This window comes from Acomys minous (genome assembly GCF_964271855.1).
Source record: "Acomys minous genome assembly, chromosome: 4".
NCBI lineage: Eukaryota > Metazoa > Chordata > Mammalia > Rodentia > Muridae > Acomys > Acomys minous.
In genome coordinates, this window is record NC_140486.1 from 91,633,223 (window position 1) to 91,645,447 (window position 12,225).

The window sequence follows — 12,225 nt, forward strand, 5'->3', positions numbered from 1 at the left end:
GTATAAAAAGTCACTAAATCTCTCTCTCTCATATATTTATATATATATAATATATTACGTATATACACACCCACAAAACATACATACTATACATAATTTGTAACAAAATGAATATTCTCTTACAATGATGTACCACAGACACACATTATCCTGGATGCAATAAATCTGGCAATTGTCACCAAGCTGCCAGAAGGCTCTGAGAGTTTGAAACAGGTCAGTTACACCCTGCCTGCCCACTGGTCACTCTTCTTTTACATTTTTCTTTTGCGCTGTTCTCCCCAACCTAGGCTGTTTCGTTCCCAGGATCACTTGATTGGACTTTGGAGACAAGAAAGGGGCCCAGAGAGAGGCAGCAGGCAATTCTTAGCCACTGTACCTCACACCTGCCTAGATTTCTGACAGTCCTGTTTGCCACATTTGGTGTTTGAAAGCACTTATTCAAAGCTTTGTCCCTCCTACCCCCCTTGGTCTTTCTGTGGAGCACAAAAGTGAAAGAAGCTTCTTTAGCAGGGGGAGCAGTTCATTAAAATACACAACCCTGCTTCCTAGCTCTGGGGTTCCCAATCTACGCGCCAGTACAGGTCATGGATGCTGTTATTAAGGTTTGGTGTATGATCCGTGACGTTTTCTCCCGGCAGCCGGTGTCAAGATTAGTGCTGCCCTTGGCCCAGGAGGGAACAGCCTAATGAATACCAACTTAGAACCAGTGCCATCCGGCACTTTATTTAAGCTTGTACATGTGCACAATTACACACAAGGCATACACACACAGGCCCTCGTCACCGGTAATAGTCACATGATGCTATGACAAAAGGGTTGCGAGAATAAACCAATAAGGCACCAAGAAAATTGATTCTCGTCCAATTTAGACAACTCCAAAATGTGAGGCAAGAAAAATAATATAAAATTAAATTAAATTAAAAATTAAAAAACCTTCTTGATATTTGGCCATCAGAGTTACTGAGGTCCCATTTCTCTCTTTAGACTCTCTACATCTTCATCCTCTAAGCTGTGAAGCATGACAGTGCTCAAAGACGTGATGGGGTGGCCAAAGACATGTACCCTAGAACTCAAAGGGGACCCAAGGCCTCCCCCAGCTACAAAAGCTGGCAGCACAGAAGTGGCTCAACTACCTCACAGCCTTTCCTTTCCTTTCTTGTTATCCCAAGTGATATTCAAAGTAGAGGGAAAACGTGTGGTGGAAAAGAGGGAGTAACCATCTGCACAAGCAGCTTCCTCTGCTCCCCTAGGGCTGGCCTGCCGGAGACTCACGCTGGCTTCAGGGGAGCAGGTGGGCTTTCTCTTTGTCTCCCTTAGGGTATGAGAGAAGAAAGGGGGAGTGCAAAGATGAGAACAGAAACAGAGAGACATCTGAAGCTTCTTCCAAAGGCATTTCCTCCATACATAGGCCACACACACACACACACACACACACCTTGGCATCGCATCTGTTTCAGATTTCTTCTTTTTCAAAGAGTATTAATTGGGTCGTCCCCTCCCCCCTTTGGCATGTTGCTAAGATGAATATTTTAAAAGATGAATTAAATCACTTTCATCCACTTTATCCCACAACTTTTAAGATGCACTGTCCATCTTTTCTAGATTCCGCCACAACTTTCTTTGTGACGAGGGAACAACCCGAACTAGGCACAGCTGACTCCCAACGCAAGCAACTTCTGGGGAAGACGTGCTAAAGAAGCCGAGAGGTCAAGGTGATAAGAAAAGGGCCTCATTTGAAAAACAGTAGTGGCGCTGAGACAGGGTTCCCTATTGAGGTTCCCGGAAGAGGCTTCTGGATAAATAGAATAAGACGGGCAGAGAGTTCTGCAGCTATGTGCACCAGGGTTTAGTGGAAGCCACTGAAATTTTCATTATGATTCAAGCATCATGAGGCCGAGGCAGTGAAGGAACAGCTTCTGGCCCTTGAGCATTTAAGATTTCCAACTATGCATCCTCCACTCAATACTGGGGGTGGAGGGGGGGTGTCAAGCTGACTCAGGCTTAACTTCCACCCATCCTACCCCACCCCCAGGTGCTGCAAATGAAAATCAGGATACCTAGACTCCAGCTGTTTTTCTAGGAAAAGTTTTGTGGACTTTCAATTGCTTAAAAATGTTTTAGCTCCCTAGGTCTAGTCCCTATTCTGTCTTGGTCACTGGGACTTGCCAGCCGGCTCCCTGACATTTCTTTCCCAGTAACGGCCCCACGCTCTTAGTGAATGAATGGTTAAACAGATTAGAAAAGCAAACAGACTTTTCTAATAGCAGAGAAACTGGGGGTGAGGGGAGGGGGCGGGTAGTGGGGTGTCCATCACTCTACAGGCTCTCTCCACTGCCCCCTGTGACAAAGCCTGAGTTATAAGTCGTGTTTGTTTTCAGAAACTCTGCTTTGGAGGTATCTGGCTTTAAGCCAGCCCCTGGTTCAGGGACGCTAGTTTTCTCTCCCCTGAGCCGATGTTTGTTCCCAGGTAACCAGCCTCCCTCCCCCAGTTGGAAGTCTTCATTGGAGGGTGGGTGTGGCTTCTAATCGCTGCTCTCCAGGAGGAGGAATAAGAAAAGCAAGAAAGACTGTTTAACATGATAAAGGAGGTGGGGTGGGAGGAGCAGATAAGAAGCAATGGGAATTTACTTTAATTACTGGAAGCATATCCGTTTTTTTGTCCTTTAATCTAAAAGAGCCCCCCCCCCCCCTCCTTTAGCAAGGACTCCTAAGTACTTCCAGAGGAAGGGAATGGGTTCGCTTTTACTGAAATTTGTAGCACAAGTTTTTGCTGTTGTGCTGTTTTGTTTAAATAATAAGGGATTTCTGGAGCTTATTAAGAATCACTCACTCCTCCTCTGGAACAACCCTCACCATCTCACCAGTTCAGAACTCACCTTTGCCAATCACCATCCCTCAGGCTCTCACTATGGCCAATGTTTATGCCCAGCTCTAACGTAACTCAAGACTCTGTTAGGAATGAGAACGACTGAAAAGAGCCAACACTTGCTGAGTAACGCTCAGGAGGCTCACAAAATCTTTAGCCCCCTAACCATGTCACTCGGGGATGGTCCTAACCATGTCACTCGGGGATGGTCCTAGCCACAACATGTCCTACTCCCAGGATGGACTTATCGGTATACACAGACCGAGCAGATAGCGCCAGCCTTTAAGTATCTTGGACATTTTAAGCAATATAAAGGAGAAACTAGCTTAAAAAAAAACCACACGACACCTTCCCAGTCGCAGCAGCCTTTCACTGTTCACATAAAAAATTTTTTTAAATTTAAAAAAGACACACGTATAGGAAATATATTTTCCTAGTTTAGACAACACAGTCCAGAAAAAAAAAAAAAAAGACCTGAACCAACGGTAACCTCATTACAACGCCAGCTTGAAGATTGAGAAGCCTCCAAAACAAAGGTAAATTTTGTTGCCAAAATGCAACAAATTTAAATTTTAAAATACATATAAATTAAAAACTGGGTACGTCTAAACAAGGCAGTAAGAAATGCAAACTAGGATACAATGTAGGCGAGCCGAGCTCCCAGGTAGAAGACTGGACACAGACACACTCTTGAAACCGCCCCCTTTTCCTCTCCAAGCTGCTCAGGGAGGAGGCAGCAGCACCAAGAAGGTAAACGGAAGTGACCTTCACAAAGCTACCAAGCAAAACAACCCCCCCCCCCCTCCTTCAACTCCCAGCACTGTCCCTGGGTCTCCAGGCCTCCTATACGTGCGACAGGGACACTTGCTTGTGGTATGCGGCGGCGGGGCCGGGCGGCCCGGTCCTGCCGGTGAGCGCGGCGCTGGCCTCCGCATAGTCTCCTGCGGCCAGAGCGCCACCGCTCTTGTGGCCCCGCCGAGAGCTGCAGCAGCAGCGGCTGGTGAAGCGCCGCCAAGACTCCAGGGTCTTGCCGGACCAGATCCAGACTCCCGACGTGATGCCCACCACCAGGCACATGAAGTACTTGAGCATGAGCACCCAGTACTCGGGCTTGGCACGCGGCTGGCCAGCATCGGGTCCCGGGCACTCACAGGTGAGGGCCGCCTCCCAGCTTTCCCGGTAGTGCTGCTCATACAGGTAACAGGCCACCACGATGCTGGCTGGCACCGTGTAGAGCAGAGTGAAGATCCCGATGCGGATCATGAGCTTCTCCAGCTTGTCCGTCTTGGTGCCACCTTGCTTGATGACGCTCCGGATGCGGAAGAGCGACACGAAGCCTGCCAGAAGGAAGAGCGTGCCCACCAGCAGGTAGAGCACCAGTGGGCCAAGGACGAAGCCACGCAGCGAGTTCAGGTTTTGGTTGCCCACATAGCAGATGCCAGCCACTGGGTCCCCATCCACGGAGCTTAGTGCCAGCGCCGTAATGGACTTGACACTGGGGATGAGCCAGGCAGCCAGGTGAAAGTACTGGGCATAGCCTGCGATGGCTTCATTGCCCCACTTCATGCCAGCAGCCAAGAACCAGGTGAGCGACAAGATGACCCACCATATGGAGCTGGCCATGCCAAAGAAGTAAACTAGAAGGAAGACAACAGTGCACAGCGCGGGGCCAGTAGTCTCATAGTGGATGTGGCTATGCTCACGGCTGCAGGCAACGCTGGCATGGCCCACGACCAGGCGCACCAAGAATCCCAGGGACACACACAGGTAACACGCAGACAGGAAGATGATGGGACGCTCAGGGTAGCGGAATCGTTCCATGTCAATGAGGAAGGTGGCAACGGTGGTGGACGTGGAGATGAAGCACAGGACAGACCACAGGCCAATCCAGAAGGTGGCGAACGTGCGCTCGTCCGGGCTGAAGGACGGCTGGTAGCAGGGCACCGCACAGTTGGGCACCTGGCCGGTGCGCACCTTGTTGTAGAGCGGGTGTGTCTCCTTCAGGATGGGCACGAAGGGATCCCGGCACGTGCACACAGACGGGCCTCCCGAGGGGCACTCGCCCCCGGAAGCTGGCGCCCCTGGTGGACCTGGGAGTGTGGGTTTGGCCGGGAAGGACTTGGGGGACACGGTGGTGGCTTCGCTTCGGTTATAATCCATGCACAGAACCTCGGCGTCGCCACCCAGCACGGGGAGGCGGTCGCAGCTCATGCGCTCGGGCCAGGCGAAGCCGTACTGGCGCATGAGCGGAGAGCAGCCGGCCTTGGCGCGCTCGCACACGGAGCGGCACGGTGGCAACGGCTTGTGGTAGTCCGGCAAGCAGATGGGTGTGTACATGGAGCACAGGAAGAAGCGCAGGTCCGGGGAGCAGTGGATCTCTACCAGGGGCCAGAATTGGTGCACCTCCAGGCCTGCCTCGTCCTGCGTGTCGTGGTTGAACTGGTTGGGCATGTGCGTCAGGTTGTAGCCGATGCCGCGGCACATGGGCACCGTGATTTCCTGGCACACCGGAGCCTTGGAGGCGGCTGCTGCCCGGCCCACCAGCTGCGCTAGCAGCAACAGCAGCATCGAAGGCGGCCCGGACGGGTCAGGCCGAGCCATCTCCCCCCCTTTCTTCCCTTGGCCTCCCGCTGCCCGGGTCTCTGCGGACCGACGAATCCACAGCCGGGGCTTTCCTCTCCAGAGTGTGACGCCTGGACTGGCTACCTGTTGGTTTCTTTTTCTCTTAAAGAAATCCGTCCGAAGAGAAACTGTTTCGGGAAGGCGCTGCCTCCGCCGGCAGCGCTCAGCTCCACGCCAGATAGGACTGGAGAGACGGTTAGGGCTCGGATTCCAAGGACATAAGTCTTAAAAAGAGAAGATAGGGGAAAGAAGAAAAATCACAACCACCCCTCTTAGAGGAGCGTCAACTACTCGGTCTCCGTAAGCGGGCTCCACTCTCTAGTTTAACTCCTTTCCTCCCCTCCACCTCCTGGAACCAAACTTCGGATTCCCCCCACCCGACTGCTCGCGCCCGCCTCCCTTTCCTAACCCGGCCCTGCAGGCTGTGTCTGGGGCCAGAGAGCTCAGTCCCCGAGAAAGGAACAGAGGAACTGGGAGAACTGGGATTAGGGGAAGACGCGGGCTCTCACCTCTGAGGATCCCGCTGGGCGGCAGATTGTCTGCAGCTAGCCGGGCTCCTCCGTCCAGCGACTCCGAATCAGGCCAGATCTGGGAAAGTTTAACGACAAGCTAGGTACCTGTGGCGGCGACACATGGCAGCAGGTGGGAGACGTTTCATAGAGCTGGGTGCCCCTCGACCACGGTCGGCGCGGGCGGGTGAGTCGCCTTCCCTTCCTTCGGAGCCCTCTGCATGACTCCCGCAGAGCAGGGCAGGGACAGGCCGTGCCTTCCACCAGTGTCCCGGGGCCGGGACGAAGGGCAAGAGCTCGAAGCAGCACTTGGGTTGGAAGGCGGAGGGGTGCGGCGGCCGGAGGGGACCCCGCCACCTCACAGCACAGCGAGCAGGCGGCGCTGGCCGGGCCGGGACTGCATGGTCCGCGCCCGCCGCCGCGTCCCGCCAGCCGCTCGCCTCCTCCCCTGCAGAGGGCTCCGCGCTCCAGCCGACTCCGGGGGGCGGTGGCGGCGCTCTCCGGACGCGCCCCGCTCGGCTCCTCCCCCGAGCTCTCGTACTCTTCGCCCACCTCCAGTGAGCCCGAGCGGTGCACGACGGCAGCGGCAGAGTCCCGGCCGCAGGCGGACTGCCTTCTCCCGCCCCGCCCGGGTCACCTGCCTCTAATGCCCGCCAGGAGGCCCCGCCCCGGGCCCGCCCCCTCCCGCCCTGCCCGGAGCTGGGCCGCCCCACCGCGCGCTCCCCACGTCCCCGCCCACCGCCCCTTCGCCCCGACCTCTCCCCGAGCGCCCCGCGGCCCCGCCCGGAGCGGGCAGCGGAAGAGCGTCGACCAATCGTGGGCCGGGAAGTGACGAGGGCGGGGTCAATGCTAATCAGGCTTCCTAGAGAACCCGGGCGGGAAAGCTGGCCCCAAGTCCTTCTAGAGTTCTCTCTGAGGTTGTCCACCGGTCTCGCACTCACTTTCCTGAAGGGTTCTGGCTGTTGAACGCCTGTTTCCAGGGCTTACACCAGACCACCCATCTCTAGCTAAGTGTCCTTATCGAGGTCCCGCGCTTGTTTAAAGGGAACCCAGAGGTCAATTTCAGTTGTGCCACCTGTTTCCCTTCTGAGCTGCTTGGTGCTGGGTGAGAGACGCGCTAGTACTTAATGAGCAACCTCGTGTGAGTTAATCGTTTACACCTTGATACGCGATCTGGATACCGTAGGATTCTGAGACCAGACCGCCTCAGAACTTGACCTGCACAGCTGAGCTAGCAAGACAGCAGCAGAGACTTTTACAAACTTGTGCCCCTCCTGGTACCAGATCCTGATACACAGTAGGCGCTCTGGTGGCAAACCTGAAATCTGAAGTTGGGCAGCAGAGTTCACAATCTTTACCACTCTCCCCTCTCCCGGCAAGATCGATATTTCCCAGGCTTTGCCCTTTAGTACACGCAACAACATCTTACCATTGTAAAAAGAGAAATACATTTCTTTCCAATTTTGGAAGTGTTTAGAGATGTTAGTCCTTAGCAATCGACCCTGGCAGGTCCTAAGTCTCCCACAGAGGAGAACTCTCAAGGTGCTGTGTCCCCCCCCCCCCCGCCCGGGCTGGCTGCTGGGCATTCTGGTGAGGTTGGGACCGGATAAGGGGGGCGCCCTGGGGCAGCCGGGCCCCCCCCACCAAGAAGACTTGCTGCGCGCGGTCAGCTCAGGGACACACAGTGGCGCTCTCCTGATGGGTTAGTATACGGCAAGTTTTAAATATCCCACAAATGCCTCTTTTCTACGTGTTCTAATTAAGTTGGGAGACTGGGGTGTTTAGCGTGCTTGAAATTCATTCACATGGTTATGAAGAGGCTTTAAACTGTATACTGCTCCGTCACTCCTTCCTTCCGCTGGGGGGGAAAATGTGGAATAGGGTGAGGCTGAGGGATCCTTGAAGAACTCTGAGCTGACCTCAGTGGCTGAGATGGGTTGGGTGTTTGTCTTCTTTGGCATTTGTACAGGCTGAAAAGCCATCTTGGGTTTATCAACAAGGCTGTGTGGAAGCTAATGAAACTTTGTATTTCAATCTCAGCCGCAAAGTTTAAAAAAGGAATAAACCATCTCTTCGCAGACATCACAGCTATTAATACATGTTTAAAATGTGCTTCGCTCCGTTCCCTGGAATTCTATAAAGTATTCATATTTAATCTCTTTTGTTCTTAGTAGCTGCTTGGCCCTCGGGGTCTACAAGCATCCTAGGCTTAGAATTAGTAGAGGGTGAAAAACTATAGCACACCAGTCAGAAAAGGAAGGAACCCCCAGTGGAAAGTATGTACAGCCTGCCAACATGCCAAGGGAGGCCTGCTACCCTTTATGTGCTGTGTATGATGCTGCGATGAACAAGTGTTGGCTAATAATAAAAATTATTTTGAAGTTGGAGAATGTAAACCACTCACACTGGAATTTAGCCAGAATACTTGTGTTGTTTCACTTGGTTCTGACTAGAGCATTATTATCTGCTTCTCTCTCTCTCTCTCTCTCTCTCTCTCTCTCTCTCTCTCTCTCTCTCACTCTCTCTCTCTCTCTCTCTCTCTCTCTCTCTCTCCTTTCCTCCCTTCTACCTCTTTCTCTGTTTTTCTTCTCTTCCTCCTCCTCCCCACCTCCCTCTCTGCACCACTGCTCCCACTTGAACCTCTATTTTTTTTTCTTTTTAATTTTATTTGCTATTATTTTATGTGCAGGTCCTCTCTGCGAGAGCAGTCAGTGCTCTTAACTGCTAGGCCATCTCTCCAGCCCTTTAACCTCTCTTAATCAACAACAACAACAACAACAACAAAATCTGACTTTTGCTTGGAGATGCCAAATAATAACAGTAGTGATAGAAGGAAACATTAGCTGCGCGTGACCTTTAAACCCAGCACTCTGGAGGTACAGCAGGAGGATGTGCGATTTGAGGACAACCTGGGCTACCCTGGCATTCTGTGTCTCAAAATAGAAGCAAACTGACAAAATAAACAGGGATGGCTTTTTGTATTATTTTAATTTTGCCTCTTCCCCATATATTATTTCAAAGATTATTTTTAAATATGCTGAATGGGGCTGGAACAATGGCTCAGCAGTTAAGAGCACTGTCTGCTCGTGCAGAGGACCTGGGTTCAGTTCCCAGCACCCACATGGTGGCTCACATCTGTCTGTAGCTCCAGTTCCAGGAGAGCTGATGCCCTCTTAAGGCCTCATGGGCACCAGGCATGCACGTGGTGTGCATGCAGACATGCAGGCAGAAACTCATTCACTTAAAAATAAATAAGTCTAAAAAATAAATAAATACATCTAAAAGAAATAGTTTTTTTTTTTTTTTGATATGCTGAGTATTTAACATACCTTAGGAAGGTTGCTAAATAAATAAATATTTTGCCTCCTTTAATGCTTGGAATAATCAGATAAAGAAACTGGCACCATAACGATTCATTGGGTGTATTGGGTGTAGTTAGGCCACACAAAGGGTAGAAATCAATATTTTTATACATCATGATTATTACAGCTAATAGCAATGTGATACAATTATAAATTGCTAAGAATAGATACTTAAAGTTAACACACACGGGCTGGAGAGATGGCTCAGAGGTTAAGAGCACTGGCTGTTCTTCCAAAGATCCTGAGTTCAATTCCCAGCAACCACATGGTGGCTCATAACTGTCTAGAATGAAATCTGGTGCCCTCTTCTGCTGTGAAGGTGTATGTGTAGACAGAACCCTGGATACATAATAAATAAATAAATCTTTTTTTAAAAAAGTTAACATGCATACAGAGAGAGAGGGAGAGGGAGAGAGAGAGAGAGAGAGAGAGAGAGAGAGAGAGAGAGAGAGAGAGAGAGAAGTATGTGGGCTGGATATATAACTCAATTTGGTTACCTAGCAAACACAAAGGACCTAGGCTCTATGCCCAATAACACCTACAAGTAGGCGTGGTGCTTATGCCTATAATCCTAGTACTCAGAGCTGAAGCCAGGAAGAAGTTCAAGGTTATCTGTCCTTGCCTGCTATCAAGGTTGGAGGCCAACCTGGCCTATATGAAACTTTGTCTTTAAAAAAAAATGAGCATGTGTTACATATGCTAAAATAGCTTGATTTAGCCATTAACGAAGATATAGATATGTCCAAATATCATGTTGTAGTCATAAATATATAAAATATGTATTTATCAATTTAAAGCAGCACTTTAGGGCCTAGAGAGATGGTTCAGTCAGAAAGTACCTGCCCTGGGAGTGAGTATAAGGACTTGAGTTCAGATTTCCAACACCCGCAAAGAGAGGCAAGGGTAGGCGGATCTCTGTGAGTTCGAGGCCAGCCTGGTCTACAAAGAGAGTCCAGACCAACCAAGGCTACACAGAGAAACCCTGTCTTGAAAAACCAAAACCAAAACCAACAAACAAACAAAACCACCCACTAAAAGCTGGGAGTGGAGAATGCCAGGAATGCCAGGGCCAAGGATCCCTTAAACTTGTTGGCCTGCCAGCCTATCATAGCAGTGAGCTCTAGTTTCTGTAAGAGACCCTGCCTTAAAAGGACAGTGGAGAGCAACAGAGGGTGACACTCAACACTGGCCTCTGCTCCAAATGAGCATGCACACACGAGTATAATAAAACCCCACACACAAACATGTTCACACAAGACATACATGGTTCAATTTAAAACAATAAATAAAAGTTAATTTTAAAAATCACTTTGGGGCTGGAGAGATGGCTCAGAAGTTAAGCGCACTGGCTGCTCTTCCAGAGGACCTACGTTCAATTCCCAGCAACCACATGGTGGCTCACAACCATCTATAATGGTGTCCTCTTCTGGTGTGCAGGCATACATGCAGGCTGCACACTGTATATGTAATATGTAATAAATAAATCTTTAAAAAATAAAAATAACTTTGAAAATGCAAATTTTTCTTCTGAGTTTCAATTTATTCTACAAAGAACTAGAACACATTTTTGTTTTAAAGATCCCGTTGTGTATATGTGCTGGGGATTGAACCCAGGCTCTTGCACATTCCAGGCACATTCTCTATCTCTGAGAAATGCTCTACCAGCTCATACAAACATTTCACATTTCATTTTGCTTGTTGTTAGTACTGTGTGTGTGTGTCCTGGGGTAAGAATGCCATGGTGCTTGTATGGCACTCGGCTCTCCTTGCGCCCTGGGTTCCCAGAATCAAGCTAGGGGTACTGTGTTTGCAGTGCAAGCTCTTTTGCTTGCTGAGCCATCTCATAAGTCCAAAGAGGAAACTTTTTACATTTTCATTTTTACTGTTTTGTTTTTCAAGACAGAGTTCCACCTGTATAGCCCTGGCTGGCCTGGAACTCACTTTGAGGCTGACCTCAAAATCACAGAGATCTACCTGACTCTGAAGTGCTGGGATTAAAGGTGCGTGTCACCATACCTAGCTCCAAAGGTAAAATTTGTTGGTTTTTTGTTTTGTTTGTTTTTGGTTTTTCAAGACAGGGTTGCCCTTTGTAGCCCTGGCTGTCCTAGATTCACTTTGTAGACCAGGCTGGCCTCAAACTCACTGTGATCCACCTGCCTCTGCCTCCCAAGTGCTGGGATTAAAGGCGTGTGGCACCTCCAGCTACCAAAGATAAAATGTTTAAGCACTTGGAACTCTACCAACTGTCATCTATTACTTTCCTCACCTGTCCCTCCATAAAGCCACTTAAACAAACATCACAGTTCTTTTTTTTTTTCCCAAACATTACACTTCTGATACGTGCTATTTTATATATATTTGTGGAGAGTCGAATTCATAAAATTCAACTTAAATTATTGTTCAAAATATGTTTATTTGTTGAAAATTTGAAAGGTAATGGTACTTACCTCATTTTTTAATGTGTAGCATTCCATTAGTTTAAAAAGTATTACTTCCATATTTTATCACAGGGGAGTAGTTATGGATTTTTAATCATAGTATCTTTATGTTCCTTTACAAATGCATCCTTTGTAAAGTGAACAGGCAGCCTTTGTATACTATTTATTTACTTTTGGGGCTATTTATTTGTTTATGAGGCAGGGTTTCACTATAAAATCTAACCTTGAGTGTCTGGCATGGTGGCACATGCCTTTAATCCCAGCACTGGGGAGGCAGAGGAGGCAGATTGTTGTGAGTTTGAGGCCAGCCTGGTCTACAAAGTGAGTCCAGCACAGCCAAGGCTACATAGAGAAAAAAAAAAAAAGAATTCTAACCTTGAACTCAAAAGGATCTTCCTATGTCTGTCTCTTGAACATTGAGGTAGCAG

The 12,225-nt window shown here is 49.5% G+C and overlaps 1 protein-coding gene across 2 annotated transcripts; it reads right to left on the reverse strand.

Moving 5' to 3' along the window:
- Positions 1–1,494: 1,494 nt before the first annotated feature.
- On the reverse strand, positions 1,495–6,612 carry FZD5 (frizzled class receptor 5). Of its 2 annotated transcripts, none has more exons than XM_084779294.1 (2): positions 6,106–6,612; positions 1,495–5,712 (listed from the first exon to the last, which is right to left on the reverse strand). In XM_084779294.1, exon 2 carries the CDS (start codon positions 5,465–5,467, stop codon positions 3,710–3,712), a length of 1,758 nt encoding a protein of 585 aa, XP_084635420.1. In that variant the 5' UTR covers positions 5,468–5,712; positions 6,106–6,612; the 3' UTR covers positions 1,495–3,709. The 2 variants fall into 2 exon arrangements, with proteins under 2 accessions (XP_084635420.1, XP_084635419.1); XM_084779293.1 differs by having other exon boundaries at positions 5,998–6,612.
- Between the last annotated feature and the right edge of the window lie 5,613 nt (positions 6,613–12,225).